The sequence below is a fragment of the Manihot esculenta genome, chromosome 9, assembly GCF_001659605.2.
Source record: "Manihot esculenta cultivar AM560-2 chromosome 9, M.esculenta_v8, whole genome shotgun sequence".
NCBI classification, from domain to species: domain Eukaryota; kingdom Viridiplantae; phylum Streptophyta; class Magnoliopsida; order Malpighiales; family Euphorbiaceae; genus Manihot; species Manihot esculenta.
In genome coordinates, this window is record NC_035169.2 from 4304335 (window position 1) to 4331522 (window position 27188).

The following is a 27188-nucleotide window of genomic DNA, read 5'->3' on the forward strand; positions in this document are numbered from 1 at the left end:
ACTGATATTTCTGTTATATGGGTTCGTCGTAATACTACTTTAGCTACTCATATTTTGGCTAGATAATCTATTAGGTATAATCGTCTCTTTATTTGATGAAGTTTTATTAATATAATCAGCAGTTTTGCTCTAAAAAAAAATTTATAAATTAATAGTTGACAAAATTTTATTCTCAATTTTATCTAAAATATGAAACTATTTATTTTTAAAATATATATATATATATATATATATATATATATATATATATATATATATATATATATATATGATTTTAATAATTTTAAATATTACCATAAACATACATATCAAACCAAATTGATTTATTATTATAAAAATATCATAAAAAGTTTTAAAAATATATAAAACTGAATGTGAAATATCTAGTTTTATATTAATAACGTATTATATTAATTTCTCTTTCAATTTCTAATAATATAAACATTTTGTAATATAATATTAAATTTTACAAATATATACAATGAGTAAAAATAATGTTAATTACAGGTTTAAAAAAATTAATCATAACTAAATAAAATTAACTATTATTCCATAATATATAATCCACTTATGACTCTAATCAAATTTATTCTAATTAGTTTCACAATTAAATTTTTTTTTTTTACAATGGGACATTATTTTTGAAAATTTATTATTAAATTCATATAATATAAAAAATAAATTAATTAATCTCTTAATTTTAATGAGATAAATATGTAAGTAATTATAAAATCACTTTATATTAAATCCGATTAATATTATTATACAAGTATAAAAAAATTTATAATACAAGTATAAATATTGAAAATTTTAGTTACATACTACACTTAAAAAATTAGTTTTTTTTATTTAATAAAATTTAATATTTTAAATTTTATTTCAATTGTTTTATATAGTTAAAGGCATTTTAATTAATTAAAAAAACATGTAGTTTATTGAGTTAAATAAAATTAAGACATAAATTTATCCAAAACAAAGAAAAGGAAATTAAATTTTTTATATCTATATAAGATTTTTAAATTAAAAATTAAAATTTTAATTCAAATTTCATAATTATAATTTTTCATCAATAATTTTATTATCGATCTTTGAAATAGTCAAATGATTGATATTTTATTTTAATAATTATTTTTTTATAATTTAATCAATAATTTTTTTTTATTTTTTTATAATACGGTGTAATGTAATACAATAATCACTTAAAATGAGTTATGAGTCAATACCATGAAAATAGATCATATGATAAGGGTTTTATAAGATTATACGCAGTCTCATCTATGACAAAAAAGAACTGGACAGCATAGTACTCAATTATTCGTTAAAATTCACCCTTTCTCGAAAAGTTTGAAATCTTCACATAAAATTACTATTAATAAATATAATTCAACAGATTTTCATTAGTCCTATAATTACGGAATTACCGATCAATCAGCTGGTGTTATTTTTTATTAATTAGCCAATCATATTATTATCAAATTTTTAAAAAATATTATAATTAACTCTATTTTCTGACAATATAAAAGCTAATAATTATATTGATAAAAATATGTAATTTTTACATAATTACTATTGAGTTCTAAATATTACATTATATTCGTCTTTCTCTTCAATTTATTGATTTGAGTGTAGGAGCTGCGGACATAAGTACTAATAATCTCATTTTTCGTGTAGGTTAGCTAATTACAATTAAAAAAAATATCTTAATAAAATTTTCTGATGTCATATAAAAAATATTAAATAGAAAATGGCGGATCAGAAAGGCAGATACTTTGTTATGTAATCTCATTTCAATGCACTTAATATAAATAAAGTATTTTCCAAATTAAATAAATGTAAAATTAATAAAAATGATGAAAGGGAGAAAATAATATAAAACAGTGGAGAGTATTTGTATATTGTTATTCATGTTGGAAAATTAAGAAAAATAAATAAATAAAGAAGAAAATTCTTGAGACGGGGCAATGGAGCAACAGCCACCAGCTGGAGGAGCTCCAGTCCACCACAGTCTGCACCAGCCAACAAGTTTTCAATTCCGAATGTACGGACAATAAGAGCAGAGAGGATGGGGACAATTGTAACCAGTAACCCAAACCACGTGGTACTTTCTCTTTCATGGAAACTTCCATTTCAGATCCACCGTCAATTATTTTCCCTTCTCTGGGTCCCTTCATTTATTTTCCACATCTTACCCGTCAGATCCTGTTCTACTGTTTCCCTGCCAACATACTTTTACCCAATCCCATTTCGTCCGCGTTCATCTCACGCCCCTGTCACCTATTCAGGTAGCATTACTTCGGTAATTAAGTGTTCAATGAAGTTCAATTTTAAATTTTAATATTCTTTTTTATTTATCTGATAATAAATTTATTTTACTAATACTGAGATCACATTTAAAATTATAAAAATTTAAATTTATTTGCAAACCATATTTTTAAAAAATTAACCGTTTAAAGCCTTTGTCCAATAAAACTGTAACTAAAACTAATTATGCATTATTTTCTAAATTTATTTAAAATTAATTATCATTTTTGGAAAATTAACGAGTATTTTTTTTAAATTTACCCTTATTTTAATTAAATATGTTATTATTTTTATAATTTCTTGAGAATATATTTAGATTTATTTATGTAATTTAATGAAATTAAAAATTATTTTAATATATATAAATAATTTAATTATTTTTTTAATCACATTCAGAAATTTTAAATAACATATTAAAGTGAAGTAAAAAATAAATTATTTAGTACACAGATTCAATTTGGTAGGTCCACTTGTCGTGCTTCCATTTAATTCTCATCCTTCATATGCACGTATCACGTATTTAAACTCAACATGCCACCATGTCGGCAATTTGTTTATGGGATAATTACTTAATTTTATATATTCATAAAAAATAATTTATATTTAAAAAATATTTTGTAACGACATAATTTATTTATTATTATTTAATCTTAATTTAAAAATAAATTTATATATAAAAATATTAAAGTATAAACAAGGAAAAAATAAAATTATATTTTTTTATTATAAAGTAAATATTTTTTAAAAATAAATGGAGCCTTGATTTTATAATTTATAATTTATTTTTAATTCAAAATTTCTCACCATTAATATATTATGTGTAAGTTAAATTCTTAAAATTAAGAGAATAATTATATTAAATATATTAGTAATAAAATATTGAAAATTAATTTGAAATAATATTTAATATATATATTTAATTTTAAAAAATTAATTTAAAATAATATTGAATATTGATCGTCTCTAGTTCGGTTCTAATCCTGAAAGGAGAAATTAAATCAAATCTGTTCTAACTCTCAGTAAAAAAGAAAAATTAAATCAGACCCATAAATTCATACTTACCTCATATCTCCCTCAAATCATTAATTTTATTTATAATAATATAATTAAAAAATAACATTAATATTTTATAGTTATTTTTATTTGACTTTATATTTGTGTATTTACATAATATATTAATTAAATAAATCAATATTTAAATATAAAATCAAAATAAAATCATTTAATAATTTTAAAAAAGAAGTTTGAAGTCCCACCGCATTTTATAGTAGTGAAATCACAGGTGGCACTTTATTTAGATAATTGGTCTTATAATTTTATATAAATACCACACGTATGATGAAATAGTTGTATTTAATTAAAATAAGGGTACATGATTTTACTAATTTTCACTTTTTAATTAATAATTTAATTTATATTAAGTTAATATCTTATAATAATATATTATTAATAAATAACAATAATTTTTTAATATTTTAAATAAATATTAATATTATAATTAAAATATAATATTAATTAAAAAAATATAATATAATTTCAATTATTTTTATTTTAAAATTTATAATTTAATTTATTTTAAATTAATATTAATAATATAATTTTTATATTAATATTTTAAATAATATTTAAATATTACCGCTATTAATAATGTTATAATATAAATATTATTTTAATATAAATTAAACTACAAATTCTAAAATAAATAATTAATAAAATCACAAACTATTTTTTATTTTAAAATAAATTTATTATTTAATATATATATAAATTTATTAATTATTTTTTATTTTAAAAAAATATATTAAAATATTTATAACTTTTGCTAATTAATTTAAATTTTAAATTTTTATACTGTTAAAATTAATTAATAAACTATTTTTTTAAAACATTAAAAAAATTTTAATGTACTTTTAAAATTAAAAAATTAATTAATAAGTTATAAGAAATTAAATTATAATTTTTTTAAAAAAATACTTTAATTAAGTTAAAATAAATAAAAAAATTACTATTTAATCTATAAAAATTTATTAGTTAATATTTTAATTTTAAATATTTATTTTAGCCACTAAATATTAAAAATATATATTTTTAATATGAAATGATTAATTAATAAATTTTTTATAAAATTAAGAGATGAATTAATAATTTTTTAAATTATTAAAATTTAATAATAAAAAATTTAAGAATCAAAATTAATAAAGAATTTATTAATTTTTTTTAAAAAAAAATTAGAAGTTATTCTAATATATTTTTTAAAAATTAATAATTTTTTTCATAATATAAAAATTAAGTAGTAAATATTTTTAAATAAAATAATAGTAAAGGGAATATATTAATTAGACTACCTAAAAGGAAAAAGCTCACCTTCGCACAGTCACAAGCTTTGCCAAGTAATAAGCACCACTCCACCAAACCGAAAGCTCAGAGAAAGAGAGAAATGGGAATCACTGCCAAGTCCAAGGCCAAGAGCAGCAACGAAAATTGGGGCATGGGATTATTCTTCGTTCTCTTCCCTGAAGATAACTCCGCCGCCTCCTCCTCCACCACCACCACCACTTCCACCGCCATTGTCGATAAAGCCAGTCCCACTTCAATACCCACTAATATCAGCAAACTCATCAAAAGGACCAACTCCAATAGCCCCATCCTTACAAAAACACAATCCACCATCTCAATCTGTGTTCTTCTACTCTTCCTCACACTCCTCCTCTTTACTCTCTCCACCTTCGAACCCACCATCCCCAATCCCACCACCGCCGTTAAAACTCCTCGCAGATTTCTCTCAGACAACTCTCCAAGCAAACTCATCAAGACCCACCAGACAAAATCAAAACTTTCTTGGTTTTACAGCATTTGGACAAGCAGACATCAACCTAGAATTGGTCCTAAAAGAAGTAAATTTCTCTCTTCTTTTGCTTTACAGGGAATGGGCAAGCTTTATAGCCGTGGAACCAGAGCCATGGGCGATCTTATTGTTGGCCATGTAATGGAAGACACTGATGAAGATGAGTTCAAGCTTTTCTTGAGACTCTTGCATAGGTCGGGTCTCACTTCCAGAGCCGACTTGGTTTTCATATTCGATTCTGAATCTTCTGAGTCAAGATTTGAAGCTTTGATTCAAGAAGAGAATGACTCGTTCTTGAAACTCGTTCGTCGCTACATGGAATTGAACACAACGAGTCATGACTCGGTGTCGGTGCCGTCGTCGTTGAGATTTGATGTGACTCCGTTTGTGAAGCGTGGGAACAAGGATATGGGAGAGCCTCTATGGGGGAAGAGAATTCGAGTTAATGGTTTTAATAACTCGGAAGAAAGTGAAGGTAAGTTGACTCAGTTGAGTTACGGGTCCGTAGTGGGTTTTGAAGCGAGTGAGCTTGATCCAGAGAACTCGCTTTCTGGGTTCTTAGACCGAATACCAATGGGTTTGAAAAGATGGGCTTGTTATCCAATGTTGCTTGGTCGAGTTAGGAGAAACTATAAGCACATGATGTTAGTAAACGTCAAAAAGCTCGCCTTTCTCAGTGACCCACTCGGCCGAGTCAGGAGTCAGAGTTCAGAGTCGGTTTACATAACAGTAAAACAAGAAACTGCTAGCTCGACTAAGCATGGCAGAAGGACCAACAACTCAGACAAAACCCAGTCTCATTCTCAAGTTAACTCCGCGATTTTGATGGGGGGAACTCAAGGAATTCGCCGGTTTTCAAAAGCAATGCTAACAGAAATCGTCCGAGTTTCCATGGAACGCAAGAAGAAGAACTCAATAACGGAGTCAGCAATATTGAATCAACTGGTGAACAATGTCCACATATTGAAGGACATACATCTGATAAAATCCACCGAGTCAATACCAGAAGCGAGTACACTCAGTGAGTCAAACTCAACAGACCAATGGGATAATCATAGAATAATCCAACAAGGTAATGCTAATTATGATCTTAAATCAATTATTATGAAGCACATATGTTCATGTGAAGCAGATTCTGGTGTTTATAGAGATTGCTAGCTACCAAATCAGAAAAAAAAAAAAAAAAGGAGAATTTAGAATTGTAGAGGAAAAAAATAAGGGAAAATAGAGGATTTTTATTGTTTTTTTATTTATTTAATTTATTTTTACAAGGGTGGAAGAATCAGTTTTGTTTTCATATGTAATTAGTAAAATATAAATGTTAAAATTACTGAGATTATCAATATGGAAGGATACGATGAAAATAGAAAAAAAAAAAATCAAATCGAATTAATTTAAAAATAGTATTTATTGGTTGGATGGACAATCTCTTCCATGGGTGGTGGCATTAATCTAGCTAGATCCTTGAAAATTTTTTCTAGTGGTCAACTTTATTATAATTTTTTATGAATTTTTTATTTTACAAACTTTGATAGCCATGTTAATAAAGAAAGAAAAAAAAAGCACATCTTTAATTATGCACGCTCATGTTCCCTTAAAAGCTATTAAAATAACTCCATTAATCCTCTGTGCATTCAGCAAATCAATGATTTATCTTTAGTGTTTAATTCTTTGATCGTTAAAAAAAAAGTCAGAAATTGAGAATTAAAACGGTCCCTCTAAAAACAGAAAGAAATAAAAAGTTGCCTTAGCAGGGGAAGGTTATGGAAATCTGGTTGGAAAGAAACTGCAATTTTATATGGAAAGAAAATGCAAGAAAATACTAAAGGAAAGGGATTAGAGAGAGAGAGAGAAGGAGAGAGTCATGGAGAGAACGTGAGGCACCTACGCGTACGCGCACAGAGAAAGAGAAAGAGAGAGAGCATTGATTGAAATTGAAGAGCACTGGCACGCGGTGGTGAATTTTTACTTTTCAGTTTCTCTGGTCCAGTCCTCGTAATGTTTTAATAATAATATTTTTAAAATAAAAAAAATTAATTAATGGGTTTTGGGAAGAAGAAAAGGAAAAGGTCAATTAAGGCAACCAGGGTTTGGGTTTGGATTTTGGCCAGCTCTGCTCTCTTCTCTTCTGCCTAACTAAATCAATTCACATGCTCTCTCTCTCTCTCTCTCTAGAATCAATAACACAACCTAGGCTACCTATATAAATTTAACGTCTCTTATCACCCTACCCGTATAAATTAAATTTAAAAAATTATCAAAATTATCAAAATCGTAAAATTGAAGCAACTCTAATTACTTTACTATTGCAGTTTGATTCTAATTTTTTTAATTTAAAAGTTAAAATAATAATAATAATAAAGTTTGCATATTGCAGTTAAAAAACTCGTTTAATGAGTAATTTATAGATGTTATTTAAATTAAAATTAAAAAAATTATATATTTTAATTTAAATTTGTATAAATTTTATTTAAACTAATTTGAAAAGTCACTAAATTTTCAATTTTTGGTGAATCAACCTAATTGTAAAATTGTAATTAAGTTAGGCAATAGAGAAAAGTCAACATCTTATTGTCCTAAAAATGAAATTGCCATTGTGAAATGACCAATAAAGCAAATTCCAACTCTTGTCTCAACACAAGCCATGTGGAAAACAAAACATAAAAGAAGCAACACACCCTCTTTGTATTAATGAATCAAAAATTAATTAAATTAAATTCTTTAAAATTTTAATTTTAAACGGAAGAAAATTGAACGGATACATTCAACCACTATGAATGTTTAATCTTAAGACAGTGGCCTCTAAATAGAAGAAGAGACCACAATTTTGTCTTATTATAAAAAAAGAAAAGAAAAGAAAAGAAAAGAAAATTCTTAGCGAAGAAAAATAAAATTTCAATATATCATTATGCATATGAGCATAATGTATGGACCATGCACATATTTCACTAAAATGTGGTGGAAGGAAATAGGAGATCGTTGAAGTTTGCTTTGAATTTATTTTTTCAAAATATAAATTTAAAATTGGAGAGTAAAATATGAGACTTTTTAGATTTATTCAGATATATTTATATTCAGACTAAATTTATAAATGCAAGTTTGCTTTAAATTTATATTATGGTTTTTATTAATTTAAAATTTAAAGATAATTATAAAAAAATATTAATCTATAATTTAATTTATAATAAAAAAATCATGTGATTTTATTTTATTAGTAAAATGATAATTTTGTTAGTTAAATTTTAGTAAGAGAGACTTTGAATGTTCTGATATCATATATACCACAATCTACTCTATGCTTTATTATTATTATTATTTTAAATAATAATTATTTTAAATTTATATTTTTGAAATAAATTTTATTAATTAAGTTTAATTAAGATTTAACTTTATTATTATTATTTTAAATTTATTAGAAAGCTATCCTGATATATATAAATATAAGTTAAGGTCTTGTTTAATTAAATGATTTTAAGTTTTCAAAAAATATTAAAATTATATTTGTTTAGTTAATAATGTTTTAAATAAAAATAAAATGATTTATTTCTCTTAATTTAATTAAATTATTTCATGAGAAATATCTTCATAATAAGAAGGTAGAACTAGAAATTGAAAGGGTTTGAAGCCAAGTGGTTGGTGGAGAGAACTATTCAGCCTTTGTCAAAAAGCACAGCCACCCACATCAGTAATGGTGCTCTTTCGTGGAATGGACACATCGATCCAATGTGAAACGCCACTCTGTTGATGATGCAGACCCTATTTATCTCACCATTATTTTATTTAAATTAAAATAATCATTAATTTATTTTATTTTTATAATTAAACTTAATTATATATAAATTTGAAGTTTTTTTTAATTTTTAAAGTTTTTAATTAATTAATGTTTAATTGTGAAAATCCTTTGAATTCTCAATCAATCCCCACAAATTTATTGATAGAATCTTAAAAAAAGTATTGAAGAAGGGACAAAAACAGTTTATATCATATGGATAAGCATTTCAATTCAGACAACAACAGCAATAATTTAAAGGATATTCAAAGCTTTTTGCTATAAAGAAAGAAAAAGCTTTATATTAAAAAAAAGCTCATGGGCTGGTTTTGGTTTAAAATCATCCATTTAATTTACTTTTTAAATCAAATTGAAATTAATTTGATTTAAAATAATTTAAAATAATTTTATTTTTTATATGTTTTAATTTATTTTCATTTTAATTTTAAAATAATTATAATTTTGATTTTTCACGATTCTGATTTTGATTTTAATTAAATTCAAATCATAAATAGTAATTCAATTTTAATTTTGAAAAAATTTAAAATAAAATATAAAAAATAAATAAATTTCATTAAATCGAATCGAATTGTTGATTCAAATCAATTATAGTCTAATTCTAATTCGGTACAACTGTAATCGATTTTTTTAATTTAAAATTTTGATTCAACTTAAAAATCATAACTAATTGACCGGTTATGATTTCGATTCAATTTATAATTCGAATCATTTTATTATAAGGAGGTTGAGAGTGATGTTTTATGATTGGTTAAACAACTTATTACTAATCCATTCATGTAGTTTGTGCTTTGGATAAGAATATATGCGTTTTTTTAATTATTATTTAAGGATTATTGAATATAAAAAGTTAAACCTTTATACTTAATTATTGAATATAAATAAAGTTTTTAATATTAGATGATAAAGACTTAATTTTTAAATATATTATAATTATAATTGATTTTTAAGAATTTGAAACTTTATATTTAATTACAATTATAATAAAAAATTTTAATATTATATTTAAATATTCTTTTTTTTATAATTCTAACTAATTCTTAGAATAATTTTATCTTTTAACTTTTTTAAAAAAGACATTATATTCTATCAATTTTGTAGTCATCAAACTTACTTCTTGAAATTATAAACAATTGCAAAAGGCTTCATATGTAAATAATTACAAACATCTAATTATTACTTATAACTCATAAATAAATTAGAAGTGTAAAAGCTCAATTATGTTAAAAAATTCAAAATATAGCCTTTGTATTCCTTCTGTCTGAAATAAAAAATTTTGTAAAATTTTAATTCAATTCATTTATTTTTTATAATTCTTTTATTTATAATAAAAAATTTAATTTTTTTACTTCAAAAATTTTCATCATATGTAAAATTAAAATCATATACAAATTTATAAAAAAAAAAATTTAAAATTTTTTCTTACCGAATCATTCATGTTAAAAGAAGGGATCGTAATTAGTTTTTGAAGTTTTTTAATATACAAATTCACAATAAAGCTTTGATAACAAATACATTATAAAAAAAAAAAAAAAAAAAACCTTAAAAAGAAAAATCAACTAAAGGATTCAAAGGCTACGTTTGGTTATTTGGGAAGAAGAGGGCAAGAAAATATAGAATTTAAAAGTTGACCTTCTGAATATGGAAATGAGCAGATCACACATTCATATTCATTGTTAGAGGAAGTTAGCTATAGAAAGAGACCAGAACTTGAATTACACTAATTTTGAACTTTAACCAAATAAATGAATCAAACTATTAGTGAACAATAGCTCAGAGCAATTCAGTTTATTTACAATTTCAATAAATTTTAAATTAAAATTAATAAATTTAAAACCAAATAATTTTAGTAAAATAAATATATATATGATCTTAACAAGCTTTTCATTTATTGTCCCTCCCAAAAAAAAAGATTTTTTGAAAAGATGATACAAAAAAGTCTCAGCTGTGGAATCAAAATATCAAATGCATATGGAGCAAGACAAATTTATTCCAAACAAATTTTCATTACTGAATATTGGAAGTTCCAAGTACAAAAGCAAATACATAATAGCACCTCCCCCTTTCCTCTTAGCAAATGAAAAAAAAAAAAAAAAATCACAAGTGAGATTGCAATACTGACCAAATGAAAGAATATGGACCTGCAAAACTAATCATTACAAAGAGGTAGCAGAAGGTTATAACAAAAAAGACCAAGGACAAAACTCAATCTTCAGGCATAATAATCCCAACCAATATGGATACTAATCACTGATAGATTCATCAAAGAACAAATTACTGAAATGCTAGACAAAGCAAAGCCAGGCAAGGTGGACCGAGGAAACTGCAATTTTTTGGGAGCAGTGGAGTGAAGATAATGAATAAAGTAGTGTAAGAGCATAAGAAAGCAGAGCCTTCGTTTTGATGGATGCGATCTCTAAAATAAATCAGCTTTCTTCTTCTGAATGTCCTGCTTCCATTTTGGCATTTTATAGAATTCAGCTTTTGCCATTCCAAATATAGTCTCGAAATCTTCCACTGACAGATAGGCCTGAAATTACAAAAGGACAATGACTTGAACACACATTCAAGGAAATAAATTTATGTGAATAAAGTCATAAACAACATTCGATAGTGTTGCACACCTCTCTCCGTTTAAAATCAATTCCAGTAACAGGATTCTCTGAATGAACCTTCAGTTGATCATAACTGAATGTACTGTCAGTGGTTCCATCATCCTGCTCCGTGTCTTCTTTTGGCTCAGAATCCTCCCCAATACCTTCAGATACAGATGTATCTTCCTCAGTTTCCTTAACTTCATCTGCAAGTGAATTATCACTCTTCCCTGCAGCTGCAAGTGATTAAACGCATTAGATATTTCACTTGCAGACTTATGTGCATAAACATGAGGTCGAATTTAATTCAGTAGACACCACAAAAGAAGAATTGTAGAACCAGATGATACACAGGCTAGAGAAAATGCAGCTCTTTACATGTAAATCAATGTCGTCTAAGACAACTTTTTTGCTTTCTTACCATGAGGGCTAGTTCCTGGGGGAGGAGTGGCTGAAGGAGAGCCTTCAGGCGTTTTCTTCTTTTCAGCAGTAAGAACTGACGACAGAGCAGCTACAGCTGCAGCTCTTTGAGATCCCTGACCTGGTGTCCTTGAAGGAGTTTTGGGTCCAGATGATGAACTAAATGCAGAGTTCAAGGCAGCCAAAGCTGAAGCTCTTTGTGTTGGTCCTCCATTGGACCTATCTTGGCTCTGTGGCACAGAATAAAAAAAGCATACACAACGCAGCAAATAAGCTGGCAAGGTAACAAAACCATAAATCCCACACATAATGATATCAGCAGCTTGATAACACAAGCAAAGTGACCTATGAATGGAAATATGCAAAAGCTACATGAAATTTTGAAAAAGTATACAAATGATGATGATAACAAAAAGCAGAAAAGGCAAATGAGCAAAAACTTGAAGTTAAATAAAATCCTATATTTTACATCAACATCGGTGTCCTTATATCCTACATACAAATGCATAAAAACATATTTGACCATAAGCACGGCCACAAACAAAGTTCCTTTTGATGTCAACTACAGCGACCATGAAGAATAAAAGATCTTCAAATACGTTGACTTCTATATGAATGCCAAACAAAACTCAATTATGTGGCTAAACTCTCAGTGGGACTGGTGGAAATCAAGGACCCATCCCCACCCCCCTTCCCCCCTAAAAAAATGTTGGACCGAGAGGAAGGAAAATAGTTTGGTAAAGTAAAGAACTATTTAGCACATCATAAGAAGCGGGGAGACGAACTGTAAAAGAAGAAAAATCTGTTGCTTATCACCACTAACCACAAAAATAAGTCTCACATGGAGACAAAAAGGAAAAGTAAGAGATCAGTAAAGAAGGGTGAACGAACAATGGTATGTATCACAAAGAAAGATCACAAAAGGCAAAGGCTGATACAGCTCAAACACAAGCCCAAACTCACCCAATACCAGTAACATGATTCACTTACTCTAGGGGATGACTTCCCAGAAGAAGGGTTAAAAGCAGAAGATAATGCAGCTAAAGCAGAAGCCCTTTGAGTATGTCCTCCTTGATTTCCGTTGGACTTGTCCTGTCACAACATTGCCAAATGATACCTTACAATGAACGTTTCAAGGTGCACAGGCAGGCACACTTACACAATCTTTAATGTCCTCAATACCCAGCATGAGACATAAAACTCAATACGACGACAACAATAGCATCGAAAAGAAGAAGGTGAAGAAAAAAAGGAAGAAGAAGAAAGAAGTAAAGAAAAAAGAAAGAAAAACAGAAAGAGAGCAAGGTCTTAACTACAAGAATAACAAATCCAGAGTTTAACTTATATTAAATCTGTGTGCGGAGAAGATACTCTTAGAAAGCAGTGCTGAGCTTTCTGGCTGCTGAAACAATACATGTAAGAGGGGGTGAGGTTGTGAAGTAGGAGGAGAGACTAGAAAGAATAATACATAGAATAGGAGGAAATTTCATAAATTGAGGTGAAACAGCACCATTTCTAATTCCATATCCAGGAATTTAAGTTCCAATCCAACAGGAACATTTCTAAATGAAGGTGCCAAATATGTCCCAATTTGAAACCAAATGAATAAGGAAAACGAAGATAGACAATGAGCTGGTGCAATCTGTAGCAAGACTATTCTATCAGCCTGAAATTCTTGAGAAGACAGTTGGCCTATTTTCATACTACGCAGCACTGGCTCATGTAATAGAGAAGGGTCATACACAATGAGTGGAAGGAAAGCAGCAACAAGAATAAATGAAAGGAAAATGCAGTGAAAGGAGAGGATTGCATCTAGAAAGACAATTATATTTGTAACGACTGATACTGATTAAAATTACATATAAGAACACATAGATACAGTAAATATCTTAGTATGATATATCCACTACCAGGTTATGCAACAGTCTTTTTATCTGATATAAGTAAATCAACCATTTACCTCCGCAGCATTGTGGCCTACACCAAAAAGCAGTGCTGCCTTCTTTTGGAATGAGTTTCCTGCAATCTGAAATTGATGGAGGACATTTATAAAGACGCAAAGATGCTTAATACAACAGAACAAAGCATATATAAATAGAGGGAGGCTTCCAAATAGCAGATTGCTAGAACCTACACGAGATAAGGTTTGATATCCCAAATTTAAGATTGTCTGCCACAATTCCTAATTTATCCTTCCAACCAACATTTTATCATTGATTTTCCTATCCTTTCAAATGATACATTATTCAGATTTTTATTGAAAATTCAAAAATGTAATTGTCCCCACTTCAAAATGATTACAATTTTCCAATTAAATGTCTGATCAACAGAACAATAGGCAATTAACCACATGATAGGCACCTAGTTTAATTTTGCATTTAGCCTATCACTTTCTAGAAATTCATGTTTATGGCATTCTAGCTTTTAAAGGATTCAAAGTTTTTTTTTTTCTCTCTTTCTATTTCTATAAGCAGCTAACTATTGCTGTTTATGCACTCTCCCAGGCTTAGTCATGAATTTGGTGATACTTAAGCTAGTATCTTTCTCAGGGAACCTCACTTTGCATTGTCTGGAATTTCTTTGTGTATTCAGGTGTCATCTTGCATTTGTACTTGTCCGATCCACAAGTAATGTTTTATGATGGTCAAACTTGATCAAATAAAGTTATCACTGAAGTTAAAAGCTTACAACCATTTTTCATTACATAAACTGGGGTGTGCAAGACTGCATCCATATGCACTCTGTATAAATACAACTAATATCACATTCTGGCAGTCAATATTTACCATGAATATAGTGATAACGAAACCCTACCACAGCTTTTGTAGAATCCCATGAAAAGAATGTTGTGAAAAATGATGGTTCATTTCCCTCAGTAACCTTGTAGAGTGGCACCTTTGGAGCCAAACCATCAAGAGATGCAGCCATTTCTATGTATTTCTGTGAAGAATACATGGAATGAGTTAAAAGAAGGTTATAAAAGACGATCTGCTTGCCCAATTTAATTTAACTCGCCTCAACCCATCCTAATTTGGATGAGTTATACTGACCACTCTCCTTATTCTGCTTGGTTTAGGGCTACAGTTCCATGAAGGAACATAAGCAATTTAACAAAAGTGCAAATTGTTTAAGTAATACCTGGGCAATGTCAAAAGTGTTCTGCTTTTCTTTGGGGTCTACAGATTGACCAACCCAAGCAAAAACTTCGGCATGCGTATCAAGTATCAAAATATCCTCAGTCAAAAGGTCATCTTGGGAAAAGTTGTAAACTTCCTCAACCTGCACAACAAAATATTAAAAGCCGCAAAGAATCTAAGTAGAAAGACATTTTAAGGACACTTACAAGTCAGAACTCACCTGAAATTTTCCTGAGAGATCCACAAAGCAGCAAAGTGATAATAAAAAAGTTAGAATTTATTTCAGCTACTCAAATCTTCATAAGATGTGACTTCATGCGAACATAAAATTAAATTGATGAAGTGTCAGCAGTACTTCAAAATGTAAAACACCACCTTTATTGAATGAGAAAGTGAACAGGTGAGGATCTCTGGCAATTTCTGGGGGAGCTTTTTTGCTGGAGTAACTTTGTTTGCCTCCAAGTGGAAACCAGAATGCTGAACTTTCTGTTCCCTCTTTAGCATATTTTAAAGTAACTCCTGGCTGAATTAGCAAGGTACAGTAAACTTGGATCAAATAACAGAACATGTTAAAATAGAACAAATTTCTAATTTTGCTCCAGGATTGGTTTAAGAGCATTAAGAAGCTAAGCATGAAATTCAAATGGAAAATAAAAAGGAAGTATAAATGAATCTCTGTTTGTTTGTAGTTTGTACCCATGGTTCCAATAAAAAATATAAATAATTATTATTCTCAGCAAAGACATCAAAATGCTTCAAAACTGAATATCATGGACTATCTAAAACAATGATTTTATCTTGTAGACACCTAATTTGAAACAACTTGCAGCTATGCATAATATAAATGAAAAAAGGGAACACAAGGCTATATCTTTCTCTTCAACAGTTTAGGTAAATTGAAAACAGAAGTCAATGGATTCCACCAATGGAAGAAGAAATCAATTTAAATTTACAGCCTACTTCAGTTGACTATGACCAGGCATTGATAGTATTTCCAAAGACAAAATAAGTGCTGAAGAAGCTCAAAAGAATACAATTCTAATAAGAATAACCTTCAAAAATTCAGCAATTTTTGCAGCTAATTGCTGCTGCTCAAAGGTACTTTGACTCCCATGCCATGTGAAAACAGAAGAGCCAGATTGCAGAAGGAAGCACTCTGTAGAATTCAAAGATGTTGCCACCTAAAAAGAATATAGCATAGGCAGATATGAGTAATTGTTAAAGTTAACTTTTACAAGGAAAAACTAAAAAACATTTGATTTATCAAAGAAAGTCAAATCTAAAACTGGAGTCACCATAGTGGGTGGAAGACTAGGAAAACATTTGAATTATCAAAAGCAAAGAAGTATGTTCATAAGAAACTTTTCAACAAAATCAATTATTGGAAAAGAAAATTTATTTATACCGAATCTACTTGTACTGCCTTGTTGTTATGAACTAAAGTTCCAGATATCCGAAAGAGTGCGACAGTATCTAACGCATAAGTTTCATCCGTCACTCCTTTCTCTTGTATGTATTTCTTGTACCCAGAGCTCAAACCACCCTGAAGACAGATTAAATCAAGTGGGACAGTTAGCTTCAGTCCCCCAATATCAAACAAGACACATCGTCACAGTTGTTATAATAAGTTCTTAACATATTCGATGATGTACCTTAAGAACTACCATTGGCTGAAAAAGTGCAATGAATTGTGGTGGCTCCTTTCCTTGAAAAATACGACCCTGCAAGAAGAACATATCAAAGCAAATGATAGGTGTTAATTATAATATACACTTAAATGCAATCTCCAGTCACTGTCCCATAACAGCATTTTGACAAGTTTATCATATCTTACCCATCATTTCAGTAATAATTTTTTCGAAAACTCAAGCCATATTGATACGGCAGTGCTCAGTATATGAAATGAACTCTACATAATGTTTTATGTTTTGATATATCAGTGCAACCCAACCCATTTTTCCTCCCCCAAGCCTCCACAACACACTCCATTTAATTATTTGGCATTTTCACATTTACTTTTAGCTTAATGTAGTTTAATTTTTCAACTACTTGAATGTAACTTATACAATCGTCTGAATTCTTTTTTTTTATTTATTTATTTTTATATTCATTTAATTGTTATAAATTTGTCTTTAACTATTTCACTGTTAGATTAATACTAATTATTATTTTCATGAGAATAACTTCTCAGTGATTTTGTTAATAATTTTAGGTTATAAGCCAACACAAGTACACTTTTACATATAATTCAGAGCAGATAATTACAACAAATAATTAAATGTGATTTGATCTTAATTCTTGTATGATTTGGATGTTTTATTAATCATCTTGTACCAATAAACAATATTTGAAAATGTAAAACACTTCATATACTAATCTATGCATTTTATTCTTATAATCTATTATATTTATTTTTATGAGATGGAGTAACAAGGTTTTTTAAATAGTATTAAATATTACTTCTTTTATGACTTGAATTTTCTTATCAAATTGCGTCTATCTCAATGCAGTATTACAAGAAAATATTATATTATAATATTAATATTTGATTGGCTTTAAACTAAGAAGTATTTAATAATATTTTTCTACTTATTGATCATATTCGATATTTTTCCTATTTGAAATTATATTGATAAAAAAGATGAAAATTATAAATTTTATTTCACAGCATTGAGTGGAACTTTACAGCTTGGTTTATAACTTGACTACACATAATAACATATACATACCTGAACTGGTCTTCCTTTCAAGGAGTTGGACATTGTATTGGTCAACCGAAAAGCCATTTGCTGGTCTTCCTGAACAGGATGATTAGGAAACCAAAGGTTGGACCAAATAAAACTGACCATCAATATAGGATAGATATCAAAGATGAACATACGCATTAACATGGCATCAGCTAGAAAAAAAAATTAAATACATAATCTCTTTGATTATCATAAAAAGACATAAAATAAACCTTACATTCCACTCATGAGGCTGGGATTTATCAGAGAGATATGCAACATCACTAAGTTGCAGAACAAAATCTTACCTTGATATGAAATAAAGAACAATGCAATTGTCAATAATAACACACCTTAGAAATCAAATACCTCATATATTAAAATTACAAACTAAAAATAATGTGCCAAATTGATTGGGGACCAGCGAAATGAAGCAAGATGATGTACCAAATCTAACAGGAAAAAATAACTTCTGAAGAGTACTGATCAGGAATTAGGGTCCAGTTACCAAGGTGAGGGAAAACCAAAAACCATGATGAGCATTCAGGTAGCAACGGAAAAAGCAGATCAATTAAGCACCGATATCTACCAGTCTTAATTAAGAAAAGGGGAAGTAATGAGAAGTAAAGAGTACATATCCAGGTACCACAATGGTGTGCCAAAATATCTACTAGAAATGTGTCATATCGGGCAACCAACAACTGTTTTTTCAAATTCCCATACAAACAACCTCATACCGTGGACATAAAAAATGTTGAAGATGGGTGTTTTTGTCCTTAAATACATAAATACACTCTATATCAATAACGAAAGCAATTCAGTAGTTCAGATGATGTTACTCAATATTGATTTGTCTTTTTGTCATTATTATTAACATATACTTTCAATTATCTTAATCATAAATATCAACAGTATGATTACCTCTATGCTATCTTTTCCAAACCAACAGTACAATAGGAAATCTTCTTTCCTATCACCTGAGTGATAGGTGTAAAGAATGATGTAGCAATCTCCACTATAAAATTTACCAATATCTTCCTTGGCCACTGGAGTCTTTGCACTATCATTGATGCACCACACCTGGAAAAAAATATATATTCAATTCTGAACTCACCACTATAAAAAGCCTAACACATCAAATAATTCTCCAAAGTGACCATGGGAACAAAATGTCAACTAAACCTCCATCTTTCCACCTCCTTCAAGCAAAGGTGGGACTTCCTCATTGACAGGAGCACTTTTTGCCGCACCCTTGACACCACCACCTTGTTGCTTCAGCAAAGCTACCATTTAAAATACCAAATTTAGTGGCGTTAACCAGAAGTATCATGGCTTAATCCACATTCAGGTAGTGATCATTACCTGCAACTTTTCCTCTTCCCTCTTCAGCGCCAGGAGCTGACCCAGCTGGCCAGGTACCAAAGTTTGATTTGAATGAATGCGTCTCATATCCTTGAATAACACGGGTTATACGAGTAGCTTTTGGCCTATTTTGGCTCACTATAAATTCCTGCATGCATAGTTGGACATGACAATCGATGTATTTTTAAAACAGAAAGATATAGCATAAAAAGATCTACATCGCTACCTCAGCAGCCTTGCTGGCAGCTTTTCTCTCCTCCACTTGTGTCACACGGCCAACCCAAATAAATACCTCAGCACCACAGTCAAGTAGATAGCATTTGTTGTTTTCTAACAGGCCTTTGGACAATTGACCTTCCACAGCCTTCACTTCACCATCAATGATGCTGCAAGAAGCAGAAAAGCAGTTATTGCAAATTTAGATACTCAATTTTCAAAATTCAGACATTATAAACCACTGCAAGCTCATTCATACATGTGTTCTTCCACATTAACAGAATTTAATATCTGAAGATAATAAAGCAGTCAGAACTTCAAGGAAGTGCTGATATAGCATCTTCCTGATAATCAATACCTAACAGATGACTCATAGTGTCCAGAAGATCTCCCTCCAGAGGAAAACAAGTTGTAGTTTTTGATACTCCATAAGTTATTTTTTTAAAAATAGAAGTAATCAAATCCCTACAGAACTATACATCAAATTAAGCAACCATCTGAGAACTGAGATGCCTTGGACAAGCCAAGGTGCAATGATGATGTCATGTATTACAAGAAGAAATATATAAATAGGAGGGAATAAAATTTATAGAAGTTTATGGAGGGAAAATATTATAGCTGTTGTTATAGCTAGAGGTTGTTATAGCAAGAGGTAGTAGAGCTGCCAAGTTAGTTACTGGAAATAATATAAATCTCAGTGTAACGCACATGTAAAGGCATTCAGAAATATCACTACAAATTGAGCCTGCTTCCCTCTAATTTTCTCTTCTCTATCCATGATCAATTTACAGGATTAAAATGCTTAATTTTTTATGTGGAGAGAACAATAACATATTAACTGGACCTAGTATGGTAGAACCAACTTAACCTAATACACTGGCCCCCCACCCTCCGAAGGGAATTGCAGGATGTACAATCCAGAACGTGGTACATTTGCATACCAAGAACATTTTACTATTTAAATTGTAGTCTGCTACTTTTTTCAAAGACTCATGCTTTGCAGCTTATCTTTATTGCTAATCTAATTGCTGAATATATAATTTGATATATATATAATCACTGTACCGTGATGCTAAATAGTGTTCCAACTAAGTCTACCCCCTACATATCCCTTGTAGGATTAAGAAAGCAACCTATCCTGTACATGTCCCAAGATCGAAAGCAAACTACAAACTAGGTAACACTGGGTAAAACCATATGGAACTAATAGATAACACACTCCACAAATCATAAAAAGATAAATAAACAAACAAATTACTTGGTGATAGTATGGAGGCAGACATTCTTGACAAGGATAAGTAAAGGTATTGCAATAGAAATACATATATCTGTATTCAGCTATAAAGCTAATCCACCACTTACAAGCATCATGCATAAACATGTTGTGTTTACTAAAAGTGCTTATTTTCTTTGTTATCTGATTGGTTACAGAAGTAAAATTCTCATTTCAGTAACACATAAAAATTAGGAATCAAATGGATATAATTTTTCCTATCTAAATAAACTAGCAAAAACATAATATTAGAACATAAGCATACCTATATAGTTTACCAGGCATCATCTCTGGGACAACATCATCTTCACTAATAACCTTTTTTCCAATTGGAGCAAAACCACCAAAGAGAACCCAAAATTCACCGGAATCTGACTCAGTGTCCAATTTTCCATCATCTGGAACAGCAGAAAACCATTATGCAAAAAGAATAATAAAAAATATAGAATGGGAAAAACCCAATAAAAAGAAGATTGGATAAAACATCTCCGTTGAAAAGTCTCCAAGAGGGGAGAAAAAGCATTATAAATTACAACTACATGTGCACTTTACCAACAATTGCAACATCACATATCCCGTCATGATACTTTTCCTTCAAAAACTGAATTACTTCCAATGCCTTGGCCCTTTCCTGGATATTGGAATTTGCACCATTGAACTGATAGATCTTTTTCTCAGTATCTAAGATGAACACGTCATCATGATTCAGTGAAGAGCGAGCAAAAGGAACCTGCACAAGATAAATGTGCAGAATTATATTGTATTACCCAACTACCACAGCAGGTTCACATTCAAGGAAAATTAATCACGGGTCATAAGGTACAGGTTAAAAATATGATACCTGCTTCATTCTGACAACACGTTTTCCCTTACAGATATACAATCGTGTTTCAAAAACTTCTTCCTCAGGTGTTTTGAATCCAGATGCAACGCCTCCTTCCAATGGTATGATACAAGGTTTGAAGTAGGAAAGAAATTTGTCAGATTCATGGCCTTGTATTTCTCTGTGCTGAACAGCACGTCCTCCAAGAACTGCATCTAGTTCAACAGTTTTGATAGCTGCTGTCCCAGATTCATCCTACAATAAGTTATAATATTAAGTGCATTATAATACTAAGTGAGATCATATTACTAGCAATTAAGTCTGATCTGGAGACAATAATTTAGAAGAAATCCATGCCTGCCTCACAAGAATAAAAAGAAAAATTCACTAAAGGCACACCTGACTTGTATCTTTTCCAATCCAAAAGTGTATGTCATACAGATATGCACCCCCTTTGCCAGGTGATGTCTACAAAGAAAGAAGAGAGATGAAAGCAAGATAAATCAAGTGTCGACAAAGAACTCTCTCCCTTGTAAAAGAAAAAAAGATTGATAAGTGCACCACTTGGCACAACACCCCCAACCCCCCGTGAAACAAATGAAAAAGAAAGATCAATCGAGCTGCAAACAATTAGGGAGCACATGTACAGAAGCATGTCTTAGGATGTGCAATAGCCCACCATCCTAGCAATAAAATAATTTTACTACAAAGCAGTATAATCCATGGAGATCTATCAAGTTATATATTACAAACTAATAACACAAGAAAGAATTCACTTGTGATACATTATCATAGTTATTGAACTTCAAAATACCAATTAGGTTACAAACCAGCCTCAGGGGGCAAGTTGATAGAGAGTTCAAATCATTGGTTCCCCTTAACCGCCCCAGCCCCCCCCCAGCATAAAAAATGTCAGGATACACAACAGTCACTCTGCATAACTTGTAAGCTACCAGAATGAAACTTAGATATTTTGCACACTCCTTAAAAGAGAAACAATAAACCCATATTTGACGGTTGACACACTCCTGATAAGAGAAACTATAAGCTCAATAAGAAGTTACATCCTGAATTTCATCGTCCATGTGTAGGTAGATTTATACAGATATCAACAATGGATATAAGAAGAAAAAGATTAAAAAAAATAAAATAGAGCGATGAAGAATGAGATAGAGACAGTGGCAGAGAGATTATACCTGCAAAACAATGTAAGAATCACCCATGTAGAATTTTCCATAATCAGACTTTGGCAGTGGAACAGGCTGAAAATTCTCAATTCGCCAAATTTCAGTCCCTCTATATAAAGTTAAGCTTAACAGCCTTAAAAAGAAAAGTGGAAGCACATCCAATATTTAACAAATTTAAGAGACTCATATTGACAAGTATCATATCCAGTTAAATACAATCACAAGGAATATGCACAACACTGAAATTTCGTATATGAGTACTTCCTTCCATAAGGATACAGTTTCTGACCCACTCCCTGAAATGCAGGATCGAAAGCTTTTGTTGAGCTAGACATTGCCAAAGGTCCTCCTTTATAACAGACTTTTTTACAGAAAATTCAGAATTGTATTGTTTAAAACTCCAGCTATCTGCTATTTTGAAAGTGTACAGAACCTGCTGCAACATCAAAAATTAATATGGATTACCTTTTTTGCATCTTTAAGTTTCAACCAAGAGTGGAAAACCCAAAGAGGAAAATTTTAAAACAATATCATAATAAAGAAAGAAAAGGCCAATTTGGGTAGTTACGTGATTATCAAACACAAGGTTGAAGAATCACATACCCTAGAAACAGACAACATACTTCCAATTAGTTACTAGAATAACCAAAAAAAATCAGCATAGCCAATGCCAAGGAACCATAAGAATCTTAATGTATCATATCTCATGCCATACGGAGAGGTTTTTATCTTTTATAATTTTTGGAAGTGGGTGTTTTGCTCCAAAATAATGGTGATTTGTTAATTGATATATTTGATATATCCTTATAAAAGGGGTAGGCTTAGTTGATTTCCCACTCATAGGTAAGAAGCTTCTTTCTTAAAGCCACAGGTATCAAAATTGCGTTCAAATGCTATTAGTTTATTAACTGAGAATGCAACCAGAGTAAATGAAACACAGAACTTATGTTCTAAAGCCATCTACACTTCTATGTGCTAATGAAAAGCGGACCAGAATGCCTACAAAGTATCCTGATTTTTCTTTCATTTTCCTTTTTTAAATATACAAGAAGGGCTGCTTTCATAAGCTTAATTTTGTACTAAAGAACTTGAATATCTTCAGAAGTATCAGACAAGTTTATTGGACTACCAAAGGAATACTTGTACCTGATTGAGGCATGATATAGATACCAACCTGATAGAATCATCCATTGTACACAGGCATAACACAAGCATTTTACAAAACTAGAAAAGGCCTCATGCACATAAAAATATCCCGTTAAAATGAACTCAGAAATCCTTAAACTTCCTTCTCTTATATTCTTGACAAACAGCAATGGAATCATTCCAACTAATGCTTCCTGGTTTGCTGTCTGGGATACCATTTCTTAGTATACATCACATTATACTATCACTGTCCATTCTTGCTGGTATAACAAATTACTTCAAATATTTTCCAAAAAAACAAAATATAAGCAAGAAAATTCACATGGTTGACTAATGCTGAAGGTAGCAGAGCCCCATCTGTCTTAACATTATCCATAGCATCCATCCTTCTTGTAAAATGTAAATGTTTGCATGCATCCAATAAAATAATTCTTGAAAGGGACAGAAAATCCAAAGATTTCAAATCTTTGTACACCAATTAAATACCTCGGAAGCACTGCTATGACTCACTTATCCAGTCTAACAGGCTCTATGAAGTAAGAAGGATAACCAATTGAATATTTACCCTAAATAACGTATACTTGATTATCTCAACTATAATATTTCCGCCAATGAGTCTCCATTTCTGGCTCCAGCTATTAATAAATGCAATGCATAACATTAAAGAGTACTGGTCCATAGCTCAAGACTGAGTAGTTAGGCTTCCGATGTCATTAGAAATACAACCACCACAGCAGGACCTGCTACTTTGCAGCTTGCGTACAAGATCCATCAATTCATCTTGAATTCTTTCTTTTTTACTTGTGTGTGTGTGTGTATTTTGTTCGCATAGCCCTTGAAATAAAACTTAGGCATGCATAAAAATGAAGTCCAAGTAGTATCTTACTCAGCATTCTTGGTAAAAAATGGCCACATTTCTATTGTGAATACTTCTTTCCAACACCAGATATTTTGCAACTGGTAGATTTTTTTACCAAGGAATCCAGATTTCCTGCATTAACCATGCTGAAAGCATAATGTTCCCAACTTACCTACGCTCTAGGGAACAATGTAGAAATCCTCGTTCCCAGCTCCAAAAATTTTGATGCCTATTCACTCTACTTGAATGAAGAGCATCAGCTAATGGGGAAGCATGCTCAAACACTAGAAATGCCCAACACCAAACTTATGTAGAACAATCTAAGCAAGTCATTCGCTTTCCAAAGAGCTCCCCACCAGCCAGCCATAGACACACACACATATATGAAATCTGAAGTATATTGTCAACAACTAACCTCATGGATCCATTATCTTGCTGGTTTTGATCACAGGCAAACATCATATGATCCAAACCCCAGATAAATTTGACATGAACTCTTAATAATGAATACAAGCATACCTTATTTTGATTAAGAATTAGCTCGATATTAATATGACGACGGTCTAATGGTCGTTGCAAATCAGATAATGTTCCAACCATAGATAGTGATTAAAAAAAATTAAGGGGAAAAAAAAAAAGATGACAACGCATAGCTCCTCCAAACAATTAAAAAAAAAAACTTAAAAAACAAAAAAAGAATTGAGAGATCAAAACAAGGAATAATAACATCAACCAGCAAGTAAAACAGAAGGGGAAAAAACAAATTACAATTAGATCAAAGCACAGATCACAAAAAGAAAGAGAACCCACAAATATTATAAGAAGATCACGAATACCCAGATCATAAAATCGCGAAAAAGAAAGAGATCTAACATAATGAAAAAAATAAAGCAATAAGCTGATGAAAACCAACGTAAACCATACCCAGAAATCACTCTGCGAGCGTAACAACGAGAAGTATGATGAAATAATGTAGGGAAAAGGAGAGAGGAATAAGAAAGGACGAGGTTGCAGAGGTGGTGTGATAAAGGGATAGAAAGGAGGATGATACAGTAAGAAAAGGGAAGAAAAGTGAATAATTGCAGTGTATGGGGGGGGGTTTCTCTCTCTTATAACTTTATAGAGAAGAGTGGATTGGATTTCTTTATGAGATTTGTGAATTCAGGGAAAGAGAAGGCTATATTGTATGGTGTGGATTGGGAGAGAGAGAGAGCGAGAGCGAGAGAAATGGAAGAATTATGACAGAGAATGAACAGAGGAAGAGATAGAATTAGTAATTGTAGGAGAGAGAGTGAGAGCAGAGAGCATGGCAATCGGACAAAGTCGTTATTTTAAGGGTAAGAAGATCCGGTGACGATGGCACCGGCCGTGTTTTCTTTTCCATTTTTTCTTTTTTGTCTTTTTAATTTTATTTTGCCCTTTATATTGTTTACTTATCATAAATGCCATCCTGTTTTTTTTAGCTTTTTCAATTTATAAATTTTTTTTATAAGTATAATTATTATTTAATTTTAATTTTAAATTTATACTTTAAAATAATTTTAATATTAAAAAAAAAAGAAAATGATAAACGCAATAACCGACGCAACACTTAGTCTTAGGAGAGAGAGCATTTATATTTAGGGAAATATAATATATTTAGGGAAATATAATATATTTAATAAATTTAAATTCAATATAATTATACTAATTAATTATAATTTAATTAAAATAAAATAAATTAAATAAAAAATAATTTTAATTTATTAAATTTTTATTATATTAATAAAAAATTAACTTTTTAAATAAAAATTAAATATATAAATATATTAAAAATAAACTTACATTTAATTTATTTTTATTTAAAAAATTAAAATTTTAAAGAAAGTGACGGACCTAACTCCTTAAGTCCATTATGATATATATGTAATATTCAATTTATGTGGGTGAAAATTTTTGCATGGAAAAATTTTAATTATTAGCAAATTTTTTAATGCCATCACTTGATTTTAATGTATTATAATGAAAATTTTTTATTTGATTATGTAATTTATATTTTTATTTAAGGAAATTAATATTATCAAACTAATATTAGAATTAAAATAGGAAAAAATGAAATTAAAGAGTATTTTGGACATCCTATTCAAATTTAGAATTAACGAAGTTAAAGTAAAGTTTTACTTATTTGTTTACCTTCTTTTTTTCCATTTTCAAAATTATAAACTATTATATTTAATTTAAGATATCTCATAAAATATATTAAAAGTAAAATTTACTAATTTAAATTATAATTTAATAGTATACACGATCAATTAAAATTCAATAAGGTTATGCTCGTACAAAGAAAGATACGAACACTATAAGACTCAGTTTTTTATTATCATTCGTACTCTCTTGAATATGCCGAGTTTTTATATAAATTTTATTGTTAGCAAAATCTATTACATCCAGGCGTGAGCGATATTCGGTTCAAATTAAAAAAACTAATTAAATTGAATTAATTTTAAATTTTGATTTAGTTTTTTCTTTATTT

The 27188-nt window shown here is 29.7% G+C and overlaps 2 protein-coding genes across 9 annotated transcripts; one reads left to right on the forward strand and one right to left on the reverse strand.

The window, feature by feature from the left end:
- The first annotated feature begins 4738 nt into the window (after positions 1 to 4738).
- On the forward strand, positions 4739 to 6304 carry LOC110622682. Its single transcript, XM_021767277.1, has one exon. It carries the CDS (start codon positions 4739 to 4741, stop codon positions 6302 to 6304), a length of 1566 nt encoding a protein of 521 aa, XP_021622969.1.
- A 4615-nt stretch (positions 6305 to 10919) lies between these two features.
- LOC110621927 (villin-2) lies at positions 10920 to 26042 on the reverse strand. 8 transcript variants are annotated; one of them, XM_021766228.2, is made up of 24 exons: positions 25601 to 26028; positions 22951 to 23104; positions 22681 to 22780; positions 21884 to 21952; positions 21503 to 21739; positions 21214 to 21391; positions 20927 to 21059; positions 19399 to 19558; positions 19173 to 19320; positions 18993 to 19093; positions 18732 to 18890; positions 17814 to 17882; positions 16737 to 16805; positions 16490 to 16627; positions 16137 to 16265; positions 15460 to 15607; positions 15305 to 15315; positions 15086 to 15226; positions 14762 to 14887; positions 13908 to 13973; positions 12938 to 13039; positions 11949 to 12177; positions 11558 to 11763; positions 10920 to 11463 (listed from the first exon to the last, which is right to left on the reverse strand). In XM_021766228.2, the coding sequence occupies exons 2-24, from the start codon at positions 23004 to 23006 to the stop codon at positions 11350 to 11352; spliced, it is 2889 nt and encodes a 962-aa protein (XP_021621920.1). In that variant the 5' UTR covers positions 23007 to 23104; positions 25601 to 26028; the 3' UTR covers positions 10920 to 11349. The 8 variants fall into 8 exon arrangements, 7 of the variants coding, with proteins under 7 accessions (XP_021621920.1, XP_021621919.1, XP_043815466.1 ...); XM_021766227.2 differs by having other exon boundaries at positions 22951 to 23107; XM_043959531.1 differs by lacking the exon at positions 14762 to 14887 and having other exon boundaries at positions 22951 to 23107; positions 25601 to 26031.
- Positions 26043 to 27188: the final 1146 nt, after the last annotated feature.